This window comes from Cicer arietinum, chromosome 5, assembly GCF_000331145.2.
Source record: "Cicer arietinum cultivar CDC Frontier isolate Library 1 chromosome 5, Cicar.CDCFrontier_v2.0, whole genome shotgun sequence".
Classification (NCBI taxonomy): domain Eukaryota; kingdom Viridiplantae; phylum Streptophyta; class Magnoliopsida; order Fabales; family Fabaceae; genus Cicer; species Cicer arietinum.
In genome coordinates this window covers 71,332,543-71,350,871 of record NC_021164.2, presented here as the reverse complement: position 1 = coordinate 71,350,871, position 18,329 = coordinate 71,332,543, and the positions used below count along the sequence as shown (strand labels likewise).

General features: G+C 29.0%; 4 protein-coding genes across 5 annotated transcripts; 2 read left to right on the top strand and 2 right to left on the bottom strand.

The window, feature by feature from the left end:
• Positions 1 to 582: 582 nt before the first annotated feature.
• LOC101507929 (heavy metal-associated isoprenylated plant protein 7-like) lies at positions 583 to 2,327 on the top strand. The gene is made up of 4 exons (XM_004501660.4): positions 583 to 708; positions 818 to 1,186; positions 1,424 to 1,505; positions 1,871 to 2,327. The coding sequence occupies exons 1-4, from the start codon at positions 700 to 702 to the stop codon at positions 2,224 to 2,226; spliced, it is 816 nt and encodes a 271-aa protein (XP_004501717.1). The 5' UTR covers positions 583 to 699; the 3' UTR covers positions 2,227 to 2,327.
• A 3,194-nt stretch (positions 2,328 to 5,521) lies between these two features.
• On the bottom strand, positions 5,522 to 8,107 carry LOC101507613 (palmitoyl-acyl carrier protein thioesterase, chloroplastic-like). Its single transcript, XM_004501659.4, has 6 exons — positions 7,327 to 8,107; positions 7,062 to 7,195; positions 6,860 to 6,973; positions 6,511 to 6,688; positions 6,347 to 6,415; positions 5,522 to 6,034 (listed from the first exon to the last, which is right to left on the bottom strand). Exons 1-6 carry the CDS (start codon positions 7,738 to 7,740, stop codon positions 5,774 to 5,776), a joined length of 1,170 nt encoding a protein of 389 aa, XP_004501716.1. The 5' UTR covers positions 7,741 to 8,107; the 3' UTR covers positions 5,522 to 5,773.
• A 3,089-nt stretch (positions 8,108 to 11,196) lies between these two features.
• Positions 11,197 to 12,693, top strand: LOC101508243 (HVA22-like protein e). 2 transcript variants are annotated; one of them, XM_004501662.4, is made up of 5 exons: positions 11,197 to 11,560; positions 11,663 to 11,689; positions 11,766 to 11,888; positions 11,963 to 12,156; positions 12,370 to 12,693. In XM_004501662.4, exons 1-5 carry the CDS (start codon positions 11,514 to 11,516, stop codon positions 12,378 to 12,380), a joined length of 402 nt encoding a protein of 133 aa, XP_004501719.1. In that variant the 5' UTR covers positions 11,197 to 11,513; the 3' UTR covers positions 12,381 to 12,693. The 2 variants fall into 2 exon arrangements, with proteins under 2 accessions (XP_004501719.1, XP_004501718.1); XM_004501661.4 differs by having other exon boundaries at positions 11,963 to 12,200.
• A 437-nt stretch (positions 12,694 to 13,130) lies between these two features.
• Positions 13,131 to 17,763, bottom strand: LOC101508771 (SWI/SNF complex subunit SWI3A). Its single transcript, XM_004501663.4, has 7 exons — positions 17,587 to 17,763; positions 16,965 to 17,512; positions 15,777 to 16,268; positions 14,874 to 15,034; positions 14,697 to 14,746; positions 13,619 to 13,779; positions 13,131 to 13,505 (listed from the first exon to the last, which is right to left on the bottom strand). Exons 1-7 carry the CDS (start codon positions 17,675 to 17,677, stop codon positions 13,326 to 13,328), a joined length of 1,683 nt encoding a protein of 560 aa, XP_004501720.1. The 5' UTR covers positions 17,678 to 17,763; the 3' UTR covers positions 13,131 to 13,325.
• Between the last annotated feature and the right edge of the window lie 566 nt (positions 17,764 to 18,329).

Sequence of the window (18,329 nt, the reverse complement as noted above, 5' to 3'; positions counted from 1 at the left end):
ATGACTATTTCTAATTTCATTTTGACTTGGTGAAACATTTCTTAAATTTTAAATTATAATAATATATTATTAAAAATTATTAGAAGTTTATTTATTTTTGGCTTGATTGCAAGTTTAATCACTCTATTTTTTTAGTGACTCACGAAATTGATAATTTTAAAATTCGATAATTTTAGTATCTCTATAATTTTTTAATTAAAAAATAATGACGTGATAAATTTTAAATAATATAACATATAATAAAATAATGTAAAATAATTGATAATTTTAAAATTGGAATAATACGTGTAAAAATTTAGAGTTCAACTTCGACCCTTTTTTATATTTGTAATTTAATTAATGACTTATAAATAATTAATAAAGACTATATTATAAAATTATGTTATGTTATTAAAAATATATAAAATTATCATTTTTTATTTCAAAAGTACGAAAGAGACTAAAATTGTTAATTTTTAAAATAAAAATATCAATTTTGTGAATTAATAATAATAAATGAACAGTTTTAGTAATTAAAATTTTATTTTTTAAAAGAAATGAGATTATAAAATAGGATTTATGATGATATATAAACAAGTACAGTATACTTTAGTATTGGTGCACAAAAGAATGAGAAAAAACCAATAGAGAAAATAACAGCAAAAGTAGCCTTTCTACAAAGCTTATCTGAGAGGCAGAGAGAGAGAGAGAGTAATAACAATGGGGGAGGTATTGAATGATAATTCTTCTCTAACCTTCTTTCTCAAATTATTATATCTAATGATTTATATTTATATTCGTAGGACCATATTTTTTGAATTATTTTGTATTTGTTTAGGAAGAAAAGAAAACAGAGGAATCGAAAACAGAAGAAAAAAGCAAGGCGGAGGAAAAACAAGAGGAAGGTGGTGGTCCTCCGCCACCAGCGGCGGAGATTGTGCTGAAAGTGTTCATGCATTGTGAAGCTTGTGCTCGAAAGGTTCGTTGGTCGTTGAAAGATTTCCCAGGGGTTGAAGACGTGATAACGGATTGCAAATCTCATCAGGTGGTTGTTAAAGGTGAGAAGGCAGATCCATTAAAGGTTTTGGAGAGAGTTCAGAAGAAGAATCGTAGAAAAGTTGAGCTTCTTTCTCCGATCCCAGATACTCCTCAGGTGGAAAAACCCTCACAGGAAGTGAACCCTCCGGAGAAAGAGAAGAAAGAAGAGGTAATCTTCTCTTTGATATCACGATCGGTTTATAAAATTATAGTGAATTATTGTAACTTTAAAAAAATCACTATAATTTTAGTAAAATTCAATAATACAAATTGTGTACACTATGTTGCAAAATAGACTACATATTATTTTTTTAGAGGGAGTAAATAATCTAGGTTATTTCTTTTGTTTGATTGGATGGGTTGAATTCTTGGAATAATGAATTTTCAGAACTTTTCTTGTTTGCAGCCATTAACTGTTGTTCTGAAAGTTCACATGCACTGTGAAGCTTGTGCGCATGAGATCAAAAAACGCATCCAGAGAATGAAAGGTACGCTTTAATAACTAAGTCTTTTTATTTACAAATATCTGAGTCAATTGTACTTTTACCGTTTGAATGTTTCCTGTGCAAAGAGATTATTATGAGTTTTTATTTTATTAATATATTTATATAAAAAAGGAGAATCGTAATTGTTTCAATTATTAGCATTCTGAACGGTTTCTTTTAAAAATCATTTTCTATAGATGATAACTTTTAAAATCAATTATTTTTTATGTTACTTTAAAAAAAATTATTTTAATTAATTAAATTTAAAATAATTTATTTCCCTAAAAGGGATAGTGTTAGGTAAAATTTAGTAAGTTTAGAATGCAATTAGTAGTGTAGTAATGAATTGAGGGGTATGCACTATGCAGGAGTGGAATTGGCAGAAGCAGATTTGAAAAAGTCAGAGGTAACGGTGAAAGGGGTGTACGATCCAGCAATGTTGGTTGAATACGTTTACAAGCGAATTGGGAAGCATGCAGTGATAATGAAGGAAGAGAAAACAGTAGGGGAAGGTGCAGCAAAAGAGGAAGAAGGTGAAAGCAAAGAAAAAGAAAAGAAAGAGGAAAATATAGAAGAGATGAAAAGAATGGAATATTACTTTCATAATCCATCAATGGATATTATGTATGCATACCCTTCTGCTAACTATTATCAAACATACCCGCCTCCACCTCCACCTCAGCTTTTCAGTGATGAGAATCCAAATGCTTGCACTCTCATGTAAAATTATATTACTCCTTCCCTTTCTTTTCATTTACCCTCGTCTTCTATTTATTATACAAAACTTAATAATAATAATAATAATATACTTTTTCGATTCGATTAGCGGCTTCTGCTACATTGGACCCTCTGACCCCTATGTTTTTGTGCTTTCTTGGGACATTATCTCTACATTATTGGATGCGACCATTATGTCAAACTTCTACACCCCATCTCCGTGGATCTATATAACTTGAGAATTTCTAGTCCACTTATTTTACGAAATAAATTCAATAATATTAATCAATATGATAATATTAATTGTATTAAAAAATTATATAATTAATTAATCAACTAAAATATTTAACAATCAGAACTACTTTACCAACTTACTATTTCTCTTATGTTTTTTATTTTTATTATTAGAGATAATATTTATCCTATTATTTTTATATTTATAATTAATACATATTTGTTTCATGTTTTTTATACAATATTTTAAATATTTAGCTTTTGTTATTTTAATATTTGTCATATATTTTTATTATTAATAAATGTTTGTCTCAAAAATTTTATATTATTTATTATTAAAAAATATTTATTTTGTATTTATTATAAAATATTTATTCAGCATCTTTTAATATTTATTAATGATAAATATTTGGTATAATCTATATTTTTACAAATATTTCCTTTACAATATTTTTAAAAAAAAGAAAGAAAATGTTAATTTGTACGGGAGGAAAAAAAAACGAAAAAGAAAGAAGATTATGAAATAGGTCACTTTAACAATCATCTACCTATGATTTTCTTAAAATTTGGAATTGAATTTTGGACCAATCATTTATAACAAAACAAAACATCATTTTTGCATTTCTTTAAAAAAATCATTCGTACCATTTTTAACTTTTAAATGAAATAGTAAATTCTCAATTTTCAACTTTAAAAATCATTTCATTTTCTCAATTTTTAACTCCTAAAATCCACTTTTTTTCCTTTAAAAATTTTCACTTTTAAAAAACACTAATTTTTATTTGATGAATAAAATTGTCACTTTTATCCCTTGTATATATAGTTGTATTCTTGTAATGGGTAAAAATGAAGGTGTTTTTGATTACTTTGTAGTACTTTACTTTCTTATGTTGATAGTTTATAATAAATATTTATTTCATGTTTTTTATATTTGTTAATGACAAAAAACGGTCACATACTTTTTTTAATATTTATCAATGATAATTAAATATTTATTTTATGTGTTTTTATGTGGTAAAAAAATAACAAATATTTATCCTATAATTATTTATATTTTTCATTGACAAATTATTAAATAATTTTTTTTATATTTATGACTAACATATATTTCTCTCATTTTTATTTATTTTTATTTTGACATGTTATTGCATCCGTTAGTACTTTTATTTTAAATATCAATTATGTAGATGACAATTATATTTCATTAATACATTTTTCTTGCAGTTTTATGTGCAATATTGATGTTTGGAGATTTTTATGCAATTTTATGTATATGATATTTTTTGTGCAATTTTTTTTTTTTTTGCAGTTTTTTTGTTTGAACTAAAAAACCAACAAAACATATTACTAAGTCCCTAAATAAAACAAAAATACTAATTTTTAAATGGAAAAATCTGTAATTTTTATAATATTTTTTCTTATATTGTAATAAGAATATATTAACATTATTAATATTTTTTTTTAGCAGTTTAAAAAAAACATTGCGTACATTCTTTTCGTATAATAAAAACATTGCATACATTTTTTATGAAAATCATAAAAATGTATTTTTCTTTTTATGATAGGATGAATTTTTATTAATAAGTAGCATTATTAATAATAGTTAGTCAAATTGATAGGTGGATCAAAATAAATAAAAAATATAAATAAAAGCATCACTGAATATGAGATGTAGAGAGCAACATCTTAGATAGTAAAATTATTTGTTAGAGCAAAATGATTTAAGCTTGTGTGTTCGCATGAAGTGAATTTGTTTCACCAATGGTTGAAATGTAATCAATGATAGAGAAATTAAGATGGGTATATTTGTAGATTACGTGAGAGAAATAGATTGAAGATTGTAGGCAGGACATTAGTGCAAAAAAGGGAAGGAGAACAATGTGGAAAAGGATTGCTCATTGTTGTTTTGTAGACACACTTTCATGTTGTTAGCTTAAAAATGAAAAACAACAATCTTGCAAAGCCTCTCAAGGTTATTTGCTGTATCACAAGTAAATCACAAACGTCATTTTCTCTTTTTGTCCATTGTGCTTTTGTTTCCAGTGTCTGGCAGTGACTCTAAAATAGCAAAATAGAATTACTAGTGAAAATATATTAAAGTGAATTATTTTTTACAAAACTTAAGTCTAGTCTAATGAAATAAATAGGCTAAATTACATTTGTGGTCCTTTAACTTAATTTCAGGTAACATTTTAGTCCTTTATCTTTTTTTTTTCTCGATTTAGTCATTTATTCCTAATAATATCAAATAAAGTAAGAAAATATGAGTTTATTTGAAGATTTGCATTACGGATTTGATGAAATTTGTATTATATTGAAGAATATAATTAATTTTATGAATTTTGATTGAATTTTTTTTTTTGAATTTTTGTTTAAAAAAGGATAACTTTGTTGAAATTTTAAAACATAAAATATCAAATTGTCATTTAAAATTAAAATAAAGGACTAAGTCGGAAAAAAAAAATAAAGGACTAAAACGTTACCTGAAATTAAGTCAAATAAATATAAGGTTCAAGTATGATTGTATATATTCCATAATGATGAGTTTTTTTTTTGTTTGCCTTGTTTTTGAGGAAATAGAATTATATGTGAAAAATTAGATTTTAAATAAAATGAATAGGGTTTATTCTTTAGATATAATGTAGTATTTTGAAAGTTTGATATATATAATATATCAATCTATTTAAATACTTATTTCATATTAACTTTTTCAAATAATTAAGTACTTTAACTTATCCTTAGATAAAATAACGACCCAATATATAATCTAATAAAAGTAAATTTTATCTTGAGATCTAGCCTTACATTTCAAATAATCTAATTATATATGACATTTTATCTAAGCTCCATTTTGAAAACAATGCATTCAAATAAATCAAAAATGGCTGGCTATCATTACAAAATAACTTTTCATATGTGTGTTATTTGAAGGTTGCTAATTATTTTATTGGAACAAAATATTCATTATACACACTCATCATGGCTGATGAATTTCAGAATAGTAGTTCACAACAATTCAACCTCTTAATACATTTGTGAGAATTTTGTTTCTATGACTATAGGTAATTAAAGTCAATAAAAAAAAACATTAATATAAGTTACAAATTATTTACAATACATGTTGATATTTGAATCAATCATCATCAACATATTCTTGTTTGCAATATCTCAATTATTCACAAACCATAATTCCCGTAAAAGAAAATAAAAAATTATAAAGGATGAATTGACAAAATTAATAAGCGCAGAGATCCAAGAATGCTAGTAGTATAAGAAAAACAAGAAACATAATATGGTATAGTGTATAATTTCCATGGTATTTAATTTAATGACTGTTGATTATGCTTTAAATGCCATTCAGATCTTGCTCTAACAACATCTCTTTTATCCTCTTGTAGACGAAGCAAGTGTGTGTATTGAAGATCAGGTTTTCTATTGATAGAATTGTTATCGGATTCACCAATTACTCTTTCTGTTGGACATGTCATTGATTCCAAAGTATTTGATTGTGTACATTCACGCCTAAACTCTAATGTCATGCTTGTCATGTTATAATCTTCTAGTACTTTTATTGGCACACTCTGCAAAACAAAACAAATACTAACATTACTACTTTTTACTTAACAAAATTAATCATCAATAATATATAATTCTATGTCATCTTGCACAAATTTTATTAACATTAGCCCTGCTATTTCTGACACACATCATTGCATTGTTATGCTGTTGATTATACATCTAAAAGTTAGTTACTCTAGTTAGTTACATCGATTAGAAGTAAGTTGTTTTCATAAGCCTCATTGTATACTTATGTAATCAACATTTTCATTATCAATACAGTTTCTATTTTACTTTTATCTAGAATAGTAATATCATTCGATTCGAATACGTACCTCTAGAAGCCATCCGATGTATTTCACATTGTTTACATGCTGATTAACATCCATGTCATTCCACCTTGGCTGTATTATATGAAGAAGAAGCCATCAATATATATAGTCATCTAAGCTAAGGTATAGTGTTTGGAACATAAGCTGAAAAAAAGTTACAAACTTACGGCTAAACCAGATCTTGTTGTTTCAGCAGTGTCATCAGTGAGTTTTTCTATCTTTTCACAGTCTGTTTCTTCTCTAGCTACGGCAATCCTATGAATGTAAAAAGGAGAAAGCTCTCTTCTAACTTCTTCAGGTATCTTTGATAGTCTTCTTGTTTCTCTATTCATTATCACCCATGTGCTGCATCAAGGTACTTTTCTTTAATATATTGGAAATCTAAATCTTTATGTAAGTTTCTAAAGCTTAAAAACTAGAACATAGATAAAGACACACCCTATATTCAATTAACATGTCACGTCATAATATTAACAACATAAATTAAAGACGAACTATTATGACGGAATATTCCACCTTGTTGCTTTAGTTATGATCTCTTTGGTACAGCGATCCCTAATAATCCAATCTCTTCGCATGCCATTCTTTCCTGCTGCATCCACCCAAGTATCAATTTCAATTTCTTCTCCCCTGTCACATTTATATATATTTTTTCTTTAATACATGGCTTGATACATAAGCATTTTGTAGAATTAATGATGCAATGCAGGGTATTTACCATTTGTTGTATCTCTGCACTTGAACCTGAATACGAGTAACAACCCAAATGAGTTTCCTTAGACTCATCTCACGTGTAGCTCCAAAGCCATCTCCTCCTATCCCAGAGCTTGTAACATGATTTAGAGCTGTTTCCTGGAAAATTATTTTCAATTTCTTTACTTCCTTCATCCATGATTTATTTATCAAAACCATAAGCATATTTCAATGCTATGCTTATGTTGAAATGAGTTTATAACGAATGATAGTAAAATTGTGAAGCTAACCTGAAGAAAATTCATGAGTGTCTCCATGGTGGCAGTTCTATCAGGTCCAATTTCATAGGACCTAATAACAAAAATCTGCCTAAAAACAAATCTCCCTTCCACAAACTTTCCATTTGTAACAAGAGCAATATCTTGTGTATTTTCATTTGGTAACTTTCTTGATGCAAGAGGAGACTCTGCCACTTGTAAACCATTCACCTTAGTAATTCCATTAATTGTGTCCACTTTATGAGAAGTATTACCATTACAACTTGTAATCAATCTTCTTTTGTTGTTCAATGTGTTATTTTTTTGTGGAGAATAAAAACTCACCCTCAAAACCTTCCCTTTGCTCATCAAATTTTCCTTCTTTGTTGCAACGTGAAGATTCCAATTCCCATGAAATTGTGAGCCAATGTTGTTGATTGCAGCCATTGAAAAAATTACGAACAACTCAATTCACAATGAAATTAATAATTAAACCCTATAGTAGAGAACTCAACAAATAGTAAAAATGAAAAAAAGTAATGTTACATATAAATCTAGCTCATGTTTCTTGTGGAATTGGAAATGAAATGATTATTATTATTATTATCTTTTTTCCTTTCAATAGTGTGTTTGAATAATATGTAGGTGTAACAACTATTGAATAATTTAGAAAGAGGTAGCTTAATTAAGATAGGAAAAAAGGAGGAGGAGATTTTGTCTTCATAACATAGTAATGCCTAAAATCACAACATGTGAGAAAATACATCGGATTCTTAGCCCAACCACTTCATTCAAGAGGGGGGAAATAAAAGTATGAGATTGATCGTACGTTAACTTGCACGCAAAAATAGAAAGATGTGAGAGGTGTTGCTTTTGTGTGATATTAGAGATGTTATTAGTTTAGAAATTTTGGCCATAAATATTGGTGTGTGCTGCTAATCTTAATGTCCTTGAGAATAGTAGTAGTAGTTTGGAAATACGAGACAAAATCAAAGCCTTTTTACGCTTTCTTCCACGTCAAAGCTATATCGTCGTGAGAAATATATTTTTAACCTAATAAAATTATAAATTTTCACACGCTTTGGCGGTGTGTATATATATATAAGAAGAGAAAAGAGGGAGAGTGGTATATTTAGGTGATGTAATAGAAAATGAAAATAATAATAATTAATAATAATTGTATTATTAGTGTAAAATATCTATGGACTACAAGCTTTTTGTTGATAACTAATATTTGTTGAAGAATTTGGTTGAACACCTTTAGTAGAATCTTCTCTCTTAACTATAACTTTTTTATCTATAAATTTTGAATTTAAAATTTAAAGAATTAGTCATATTTTCTTGTTTGGGTTAAATTATCGTTTTAATCTTTTATCTTTTTTTTCTCGATTTAGTCCTTTATTCCTAACAATATCAAATAAAGTATGAAAATATGAGTTTATTTGAAGATTTGCGTTACGAATTTAACATATTTTAACTAAAAACGATAATTTAACTAAAAACGATAATTTAACATATTTTAAATAAATTTACATACAATTTTATGATATAGATCTATTTAAATGTATTAATTATTTATATGTCATTAATTAAATCACAAAAATGAATTTTTTTTATTAAGATTTAATTTAAAAAAAAAATATTTCCATTTAATAAGGTGTTAATCATTATATATTTTCGTATCATATATTATATTATTTAAAATTATTTAAAGTAGATTTTGACTTTATTTATGAATTTGATAAATTTAAGATTCGTAAATAATGAGCTTAATTTATCTATAACATTTTTCGTGTGATTGATAATTATATGACTACCCATTAGCCACGGTAATATCATGAATAAATTAAACCATAACATTTTTATGTGTAACGTCCAACTAGAAAGAAAGAAAGAAAAAATAAAAAGACAAATGCATGCTTTCGTTTCATCCCAAATAATACTCTAAGTGCTGTCATCGCCAAAAAAATATTAAATATTTGCTTTCATATAAAATAAATTTCTAATAATTATTATCATCACCAAAAAATCAAAGACACACTCTCATCTAAAATCATTTATTTACGATAAATTGATAATCAACAAAAAGATCAAATATATATTATCACACCCAAAATAACACTCTAATTAATAATCACGTTAAATTCATAAATGGTCCAACATAATTCTCTAAGTGTTCTCATCGCTAAAAGTTTTAGTTTTTATTTATAAAAAAAAAAAAAAAAAAAAAAAAAAAAAAAAAAAATTTTTTAGCAAAAAGGAAGAAAAAAAAAAAAAAAAAAAAAAAAAAAAAAAAAAAAAAAAAAAAAAAAAAAAAATTTTTTTTTAAAAAAAAAAAAAAAAAAAAAAAAAAAAAAAAAAGAAACTTTTTGAGCATAATGGAAGGAAAAAAACATAATCAATTCCAAAAAATGTATATTCCAAGTTTTATAGGCTTTTGCTAAAAAAAAGTTTTAGAGCCATGAGAACAACTACTAATTAATAAAGACCGCGTTTCATTCGGTTCATGACATTGTACATTATTTGAAAAGGTTCTTATCTTGAAGAATATCAGTACCTTCACACTTGGCTATTTAAAAATTCAAAAATATGTATTAAATAAATTTTATTTTTACTTAATGATTGAAAAATAAAAAATTAAATTCATTATTTCTTAATGTATCTAAAATTAAAAGAACTAAAATAATTTAGAGACAAAAATAATACTTTAAAAATATTAATTTTATTTTATATTTACAATAGTGAAAAACTGATGAATATTAAAAAAATATTTCAGTAGCAATAACTATTTTCATTTGTTAATTATTTCATCAATATTAAGAAATTCGTATGAAAAAAAATTAAAAAGCTTTGGGAGACCGAGGAAGTGCAGCTAAGACAAAGGCAAAAAACAGCAGGCCCAATTCTTATAGGGCTATTATTTTGAGAATCCTGTGATGAATTATCTATTGAAAGTAGTACTTATTCATTAGCGATCTATTTATAAAATAATTGATTTTTTAATTTTTAATGATACTTTTTATTTAATATCATTTGAATTATTTTTTATATAATATTATTTATTATGAATTTATGACATTCATATATAATAAAAATAATATTTCTTATTTATTTATATAAGTTTGTTAATGTATATAAAATGATGAAATAACTTATTATTTTGAGAGAGAAGATGGTGGAGGGCCGACCCACTAAAGCGCAATTATCACAAAAAGAATTCAAAAATTAATAAATAAATTATTAATTTTATCTAATAATTAAAGAAAAATTATTTGATAGAAATTATGATATTTTAAATTTATTTACTTTATACTTTTTTTAAAAATGAAATAAAATTGTTCTACAACAATGTTAATAATTGATGTAAAAGATTTTATGATTTATATAAGTTAAACACTTCAATATTAAATTTAAATAAAGAAATATGATTAAAATAAAAAAAAACAATTGTTCGTTGTATTGATAATAAATTTTAAATAAAAGTTTTTATATAATATATTATAAGATATTTTTTAATAAAAAATAATGTCATAAGATATTATTTCGTGAGAAAGAATATATCTAATATCAAAAAATGTTTCTACCCTATCCTCGTCATAAATAGACTTTGTTGTGTATAGTTGTAAATTGTTTGGATGTCTTTTTCTTTATGGTATAAATATTTTTTATAACATAATATTGGGCCATGTATAAAAATTAAATAAAAAATTATTTTTGATTAGCCTAAAGCACTTGGGCCGGGTCGGAAAAGGTGTTAGAATTGAGCAGGTCGCCATCAATCATGATGAGATTGGGATTGAGGAAGCACATTAATCGCCACGTATTGTTAATTCAACGTGGCTTGTGCTCTGTGCAGGGAAGCAAAGAACCTATAAAAATGGACCTAAACCATTGTATTAAACTAAACATAAAAGGAGTTAAGATAACTTTGTTATGTGGACGGTGCTAAATTAAACATGACACGTCCAAGGCAGAATTCGATACCTACTCCTCTTTTGCCACGTGTCCCCTTAGCCATGGACCCTTCTATTCTGGTAACATTTCAGAATTCCACTTTCATACGCCAATACCTTCTTTGGTAGTTAAAGCCAACCACCCCAACCTGAACATCACTTTAACTCTTAACCGTTTTCTCTCTTTCTTTTTCTTCCTCTTAAACTAAGTCGTCTCTGCTTCTAGCTAATTAAATCATATCAAATCAAATAATTCGCCACACACATATGACTAAGTTGTGGACTTTGATCACCCAACTTCATTCCCTTGCTGGGTAGTATGCACTTCTATGTTATTTTTATATTAATTTAATTTAACTCCCATAATTAATTCTTCTCTATATATTAATCAATTTATATTTTGAATTTATTTGCAGGCCGGTGTTGACGTTATTGTACCCTTTGTAAGTGGAACAACCTCGAAACCCTTTAAACAAAATGAAATATAAAAGTAATTAATTTATGTTATTAAAATTATAGGTATGCATCGGTGGTAGCGATAGAGAGTCCATCGAAGTTGGATGATGAGCAGTGGCTAGCTTATTGGATAATCTATTCCTTCCTCACCCTTGGGGAAATGCTTCTTCAACCTGCTTTAGAGTGGTTAGTGTTAATTTTAAAAATAGTATTAGTCACTTATAATTAATTGATTTAAAATATGAAATGGAAATTTGTAGGGTACCAATTTGGTACGATGTGAAACTATTGGTGGCGGCATGGCTTGTGTTGCCGCAGTTTAAAGGAGCTGCTTACTTGTATGAGAGGTTTGTGAGAGAGCATATAAGGAAATATGTGACGGAGCGGGTCCACCACCATCCTCAGAATGAGAACCAGCTGCTGCAACACACCAACAAAAAATCAACCAACGGGGGTAAGACTAAGAAGAAATTCGTCGATTTTATCACTCCTAAGAAAGTGAGTTTATTAATTGATTCAACTTTTTTTTTTGTTAGTAACCAATTCAAATTAAATTATATTCAGTCAGAATGTTGTATTTTATTTTGGATGGAACACTGTAATAATTTAGGTTCCACCTTCATCTTATTTCTAATGTGAACTATGATTTATGATTGTGGGCGAACAGGGGGATCATGAGGCTTATTGAATTGAGAATGAAAAAGATGGTGCTGAGTAGTAGATATGGGTTTTCAACAACTTCACTTTTAATTTGTCCTTTTTCTAGTACCCTCTTCTCTTGTTCTATTATACTCAACTTTACTTATATTGAAGATTAATATGTCATGTATAGTTTATAAACATATATTAATGGATAATAGATAGTAAATATTAGGTATAATATAACCTCGTTGTGTAAGTGATGTAATTTCATGCTTGAGTGATTAACTTTCACATGTATTATGGTTCTGTGAGTTCAACTTAGTGATACCAAATTCCAAAACTCACGCTATTCTCAGTCTCTCTTTTCTTTTTCGTTTTTATCACTGTCCAATTATTTTTTGTGTGGATCACGCATGAAGAATCACTGGATTACAATGTTTCATTTTTGGGTCAACTTTACTCATTGATGAGAAACCGATGTGAAAAAGTTACATATATTTAATTTGTGGTAAAAAATATTCTCAAACAATAAAAATTTACATTTTTAACAAATTTATTATTTTTTGTTCCCAGTGTATGAATGCCGATGCAAGTAGAAAAATCTGAACCCGATAAAAATAAGAGCATCGTTCCATTGCAATAACTACTTTCAATACCTTTACCAAAGTATTTATGTTGTACAAATAAGGAAACACGCATCCAAACAAAAATTATAAAAGGAAATACATATTTTTTTGAAAATATGAAATTATAGAAATAAAATCAATTCATTTCCTCACGTACATATGGAGAAAAAATAATAATTCCTTAGTCAAAATAAAAACTTTCTAAAAGCAGTTAGCTCTTAACTGTTCAGCATTTAACAGTATTTTCAACGGTATTGTGTAAGTTTTACAGTAATGATCTGGCCCAGGTGTAAAATAATAGTACAATCATAAGTTACAGCACCTAAACTATACAGATACATACACACAAACTTGTCTACGATTTTGCGCAAGGATAATCCTTCCATCTAGTGATACCAGATCTAAATGTCTCCCGTAACACATCAATCCTTTCAGTCAAGATAGAATCTTTCAGCTCTTCCATTTCAGCATGTTCCTTTTCCATCAAAAGCTCCAATTCATCAAAATGTTTAACCTTTTGTTGCAATTTCTCAATCTAATTAACAAATCAGCAAAGAAAAATTGGTTAATCCCTAAGAACCAAGATGGATCCAGAGAAATTCTAATAATGTCAGAAATTGCAGATAAAGAAAATCATGAGTTAACTACCTGAGCTTCAATTATAGTTGCTACTAAATGTTCAATCTCTCTTTCTTCTTGGTCTGCCAACAACTTTGCTCGAGCAGCAGTAGCTCCAAGAGCAGTTCCAATTGCAGCTCTTACACGTAGTGTCAATGGTATGTCATCCTTTGGGCATCCCACGTCTATTTCTGCAGAGTAAGATAAGATTAGAGGTCCATGCAGCAATAGTTCAGAACCAATGTTTTGTGCACAAATGTATGTGAACACAAGATGACCAAACATAGTTATTACAATCTTTCCAATCACTATTTGAATCAGAAAGTTCAAATTGGGAACAGCCCACATCTTTCGATGAAACACATGCCTAGAACTATGCAACTTGTGCATGAATCAATGCAAATTGTATCGCCAATATTATTTTCAACCAAAGAAACTTTTGGATGTGCGTAAGATTTTGAGAAACTCTTTTGGGGTTAAGGCAAATGAACACATCATCTAACGATTGCTCTCCATAAGATTGTTTCCTATACAATGTCCACTTACATAAACCTCATTATAGTGGCCGATGAATCTTGCCTTACAAATTTACATGTATTGAGAAGAGTAATATGAAAAACTTAAGAAAAAATTATAATTTATGAACAAAATTATGGGCAAGCATATAGCCAGTAAAACCGTTTCCCACTACGTGAAGTAGGGGACGTGATTCAAACAGTGCATAATGTCCCAGTCCTATCATAAACCATGTTTATCGATAAATCATTTACTTCAAATCTCTCTTGATTGTTTGGCCCATATTTTTCGCTGGTTTCCCGTTACTTATAATCATTGAAGTATTCTCATCTAGTTACTAGTACTTCTTCGAAACTTCTCTACCTATACTCAAACCACATTAGGCAGGACTCTGCTATCTTTTATACAATGGGAGTTACCCCTACTTTCTCCCCGAATATTTCATTCACACAAGACGGGATAGAATGCACCATTATTTAGTTTTTCCTTATTAATACTTGACATTTGAGGGAGCCAATAATTTTTTTTTCATCAATCAATAAGAAAATTGACTATCAGAATATCATTTTCATGCACATACAATTAAATATACCTGGGTGAGTGGACCTCTCCACCATCTCTGAACCTTCACCCTCGAGGGCTCTAACACATATAATAACAGATATAAGGATTTTATAAAGTGAAGGCTCAATCAAAGAGTAAGTTACCATCTCACAAAATTTGAAAGATAAATAAAGTAAACAACGGGTATATTTATGATATAGATCACCTTGCTGAACAACTAATAAGAGACTTTGCACTACAAGCATTATCCTCTTCAACATCAAATATGTCCCTTGGGAACGAATTCTCATCACAAAGTGCTGTAATAGCAGCATCAGCTGCAGCAGCTGTGATATGAGGGTCAATCACTGTAGAGAGAAGTCCCACCTGATTCAAAACACCATTAACTCGTGATCATACTGAGCAAGGTAAAAGGAAATAGCTGATCTTGCCGACACACCCCTTATTCTCAAAAATTAAATCAAATGCAGGTTTTTTAAACATGAGGTCGGAATGATATCAATATTCACGTGTTCTTTCCCCTGTCAATATATACCAGAGGTGTGGTAAACAAACAAAGCAAGCACATAGGCATAAGTCTTTCACAAATCCTATGTATGCAGGACCTATGACAATCAACCTGTGCAACTAGAACATTGGCAAGGGACCCCCAATTAGAGAGGACCCCAAATTTTTTTTATGGTATACTTGAACTTTAAAAAATTACATTGATATCCTTAATTTTATATACTGATCACTCTAAAATTTTATACTTGCATCTTATGCCCAAAATAAATACTCAGTCTGAACATATACTATCTTCTTTCTATTCAGAGACTAAACCTAATTTCTCTCAACTCTCATTTCTTCTCCACACCCCACCACTATGAGTGTGACAGCGGCTGCAGCCTACCAGACGTCACCACTAAATGTTAGAATCTTGAATCTTGATGTTAGGGTTTTGTGATATTAGAGCCCAATTTTTCAGATTCGAACAGGGCCTCCAAAAACATTAAAACAGCCCTGTATGTATGTCACACTAAAGATAAAGTCCACAGAAACAAGGAAAACGCAACCAGATATGAAAAATATAAACATCACAGAGATGTAACTAGATATTATCTCTTACCTGCTTCATCAGTGAACTGCTGGAATCTGACAGTGCAGCAACACGCTGCCTTTTTGGAGGACTTTCTTGCACAACATCTCCATTCTGCTGATTTTCATTTTTAGGCTCAGAAGATTGATCCTGTGTCGTTGAAGTTTCTTGGTGATTGGATGTAGATGACTGAACTTGTTTTCCGTTGTTCATGATGCCAGTAACATTTTTACTGTTACCATTTCTGTTAGCAGAGGCTAACATGAGCTCCCCAAATGGCAGCTCAATCAGTTTTGAAATACAATCAAGTTTAGTCTTGGTTTGAACACTTCGAGCAACAAGTTCCCAGTCATCCCCGTGCTTCAAAACAGATTCTAAAAGAAGAAGAGTTTCTCCCTCAGTCCATACAGTACCATGTTTGGCACTAATTTCACTTGACTCGTTTAATTTGAACTCCTCCATGGACCTTTTCTCCCCATAATTCCCATTTTCGAAACATTTCGTGCAAATAATGAAATTATCCTGCCATGTTTTGAAAATAAAATAATGACCAACAATATTAGTTTCATCAATGTATGCAAAATTGCAAATAGAAAAACTAATGACATGGAACACAAGAAAATTGCATTGAATAAAGAGGCAGAAAATTTTCGAATGAACTGCTCGTCTGCTCCTAAATTTGACTTCAAACATGCACTATCAGCACATGCTCAGTGAACATGGGGAAGGATTTTTTTAAAGCCATTACCACAACTTAAACCCAGAACCTCATTTCTTTACCATAACCCTCATTGAAACTAAATCAGTAGGGCTAAATCACACACTACCATCTGAATGTCCCACATTTTATTAATAACCTAATCATCGATTCATAACATGACAATGTGATGACATTAGAACTATATAACACCACCTAGTTAAAAAAAAAAAAGGACTTTGATTGTTGATGTTGTTGATAACCTAATCCTTCTATCAGGCATTAATTGTAAAGTGCTACGCACCACCGATATTTCAGATTGAAGATGTGTTCAATCACATTCATACTACATTTCAGCTTTCTTAAACTATTGTTGCATGTCAATCTGTGGGACAGTGACAATTTCATGGTCGTGCCTGGTATTGGCTAGTATTGGTGTCAGTGTTTCATAATTGTCAACACTAAAACTAAAAGAGAATTATCATAATTATATAAACAGATAGAATCTAAAAAAAATCAACCTTGGCACTTCGGTAATATCCAGAACCACATTTGTCCCCACAATTTCGACAACTGAACTCCTTACCACTAATCAAATCACCATAAACATCAGAATACGACGCCAGCGGCGGCATTTTGATAGCAACCCCACCGACATTATTACCAGCACTCTTCGTGTTTCGAGGCAGCGAAATAGGTTTCAACGAATTAGGCGTAGCCACAACGCGAATCCCATTAGGAGCACCTTCCTCAACCTTCAACTTACACCTCTCTTCCTCGTGCTCCTTCTCCGCAACCCCACCGTCACCACCAGAAGGCGCACCGTAGTTGATCAAACCCCAACTCTCTAAAAAGAGGAAAACCTTGTACAGAAACGTGACGTCACCAACTAGTGATTTTCGCACCTCGGTGAACGTGAGTCTTCTAGAAGGTTCTTCACGGTACTTGTTTATGATGAAGTCTCTGTATTCTTTGTATATCTTCGGCGTTCTTGAAATTGAGGTTCCGTCGAAATACTCCTTGAACGCCGTTTTCTCTGTTTCGTGGATTTCGTCCCACGTGAACCATCCTGTTAAAACGACGTCGGTTAGGTTATTGAAGAGCTAGGGTTTTTGGGTAGAGAGAGAGAGAGAGAGTGCTTACTGGAAGAACTTGGAATGGTGTAGAGTTCGAGTTCTGAATCTGAATCTTCGATCCGACCCGGAATTAAATTCGGGTCCCTTGAGACATCCATGCTGTTGTACTAAAATGCGCCGGGGAAACGAAGTTGATCTCGGTTGGAATCGCTTATCGTCGTAATGTACTTATGTTATAATTAGACCCTCAATATACAAATTTTGTATCGACTATAAAAGTTTTCTAATGATTTTGTAATTTTATGTAAAATTTCTCATATGATTTTTTATTCTTCATAATAAAATTTTATCTTTATGATGAAGTTAATTATTATGTTTTAAATAAAATTTTAAATGTTTACAATGTGTTTTCTAATAGATATCCAATAATGTTTTAAATTTTTATATGAAAACGATAAAAGTTTTTAAATATTAAAAAAAATTAAATATATTTTTTATCATTATAAATATGTATTATTTTAATTTTAGTTTTATAATTTTTAATTTATTTATACCCTTGTAAATTCTGACAAGTTTTAAAAAGTCATTTATTAATTTTTTTTTGTCCTTCATAATTTTTTAATAAAAAATTTCATAGAGGACTTTTTTTAAATTTGCTATAATTTACAAAGGTACAAATCAAACAACATAAATTACAAGAACTAAAATCAAAATGAAACATATTTGTAAGAACCAAAAATATATTTAAATTAAAAAAAATTAAAATTATTTTTATGTATATATGTGTTATCTTTGAATTTTGAAAAAGTA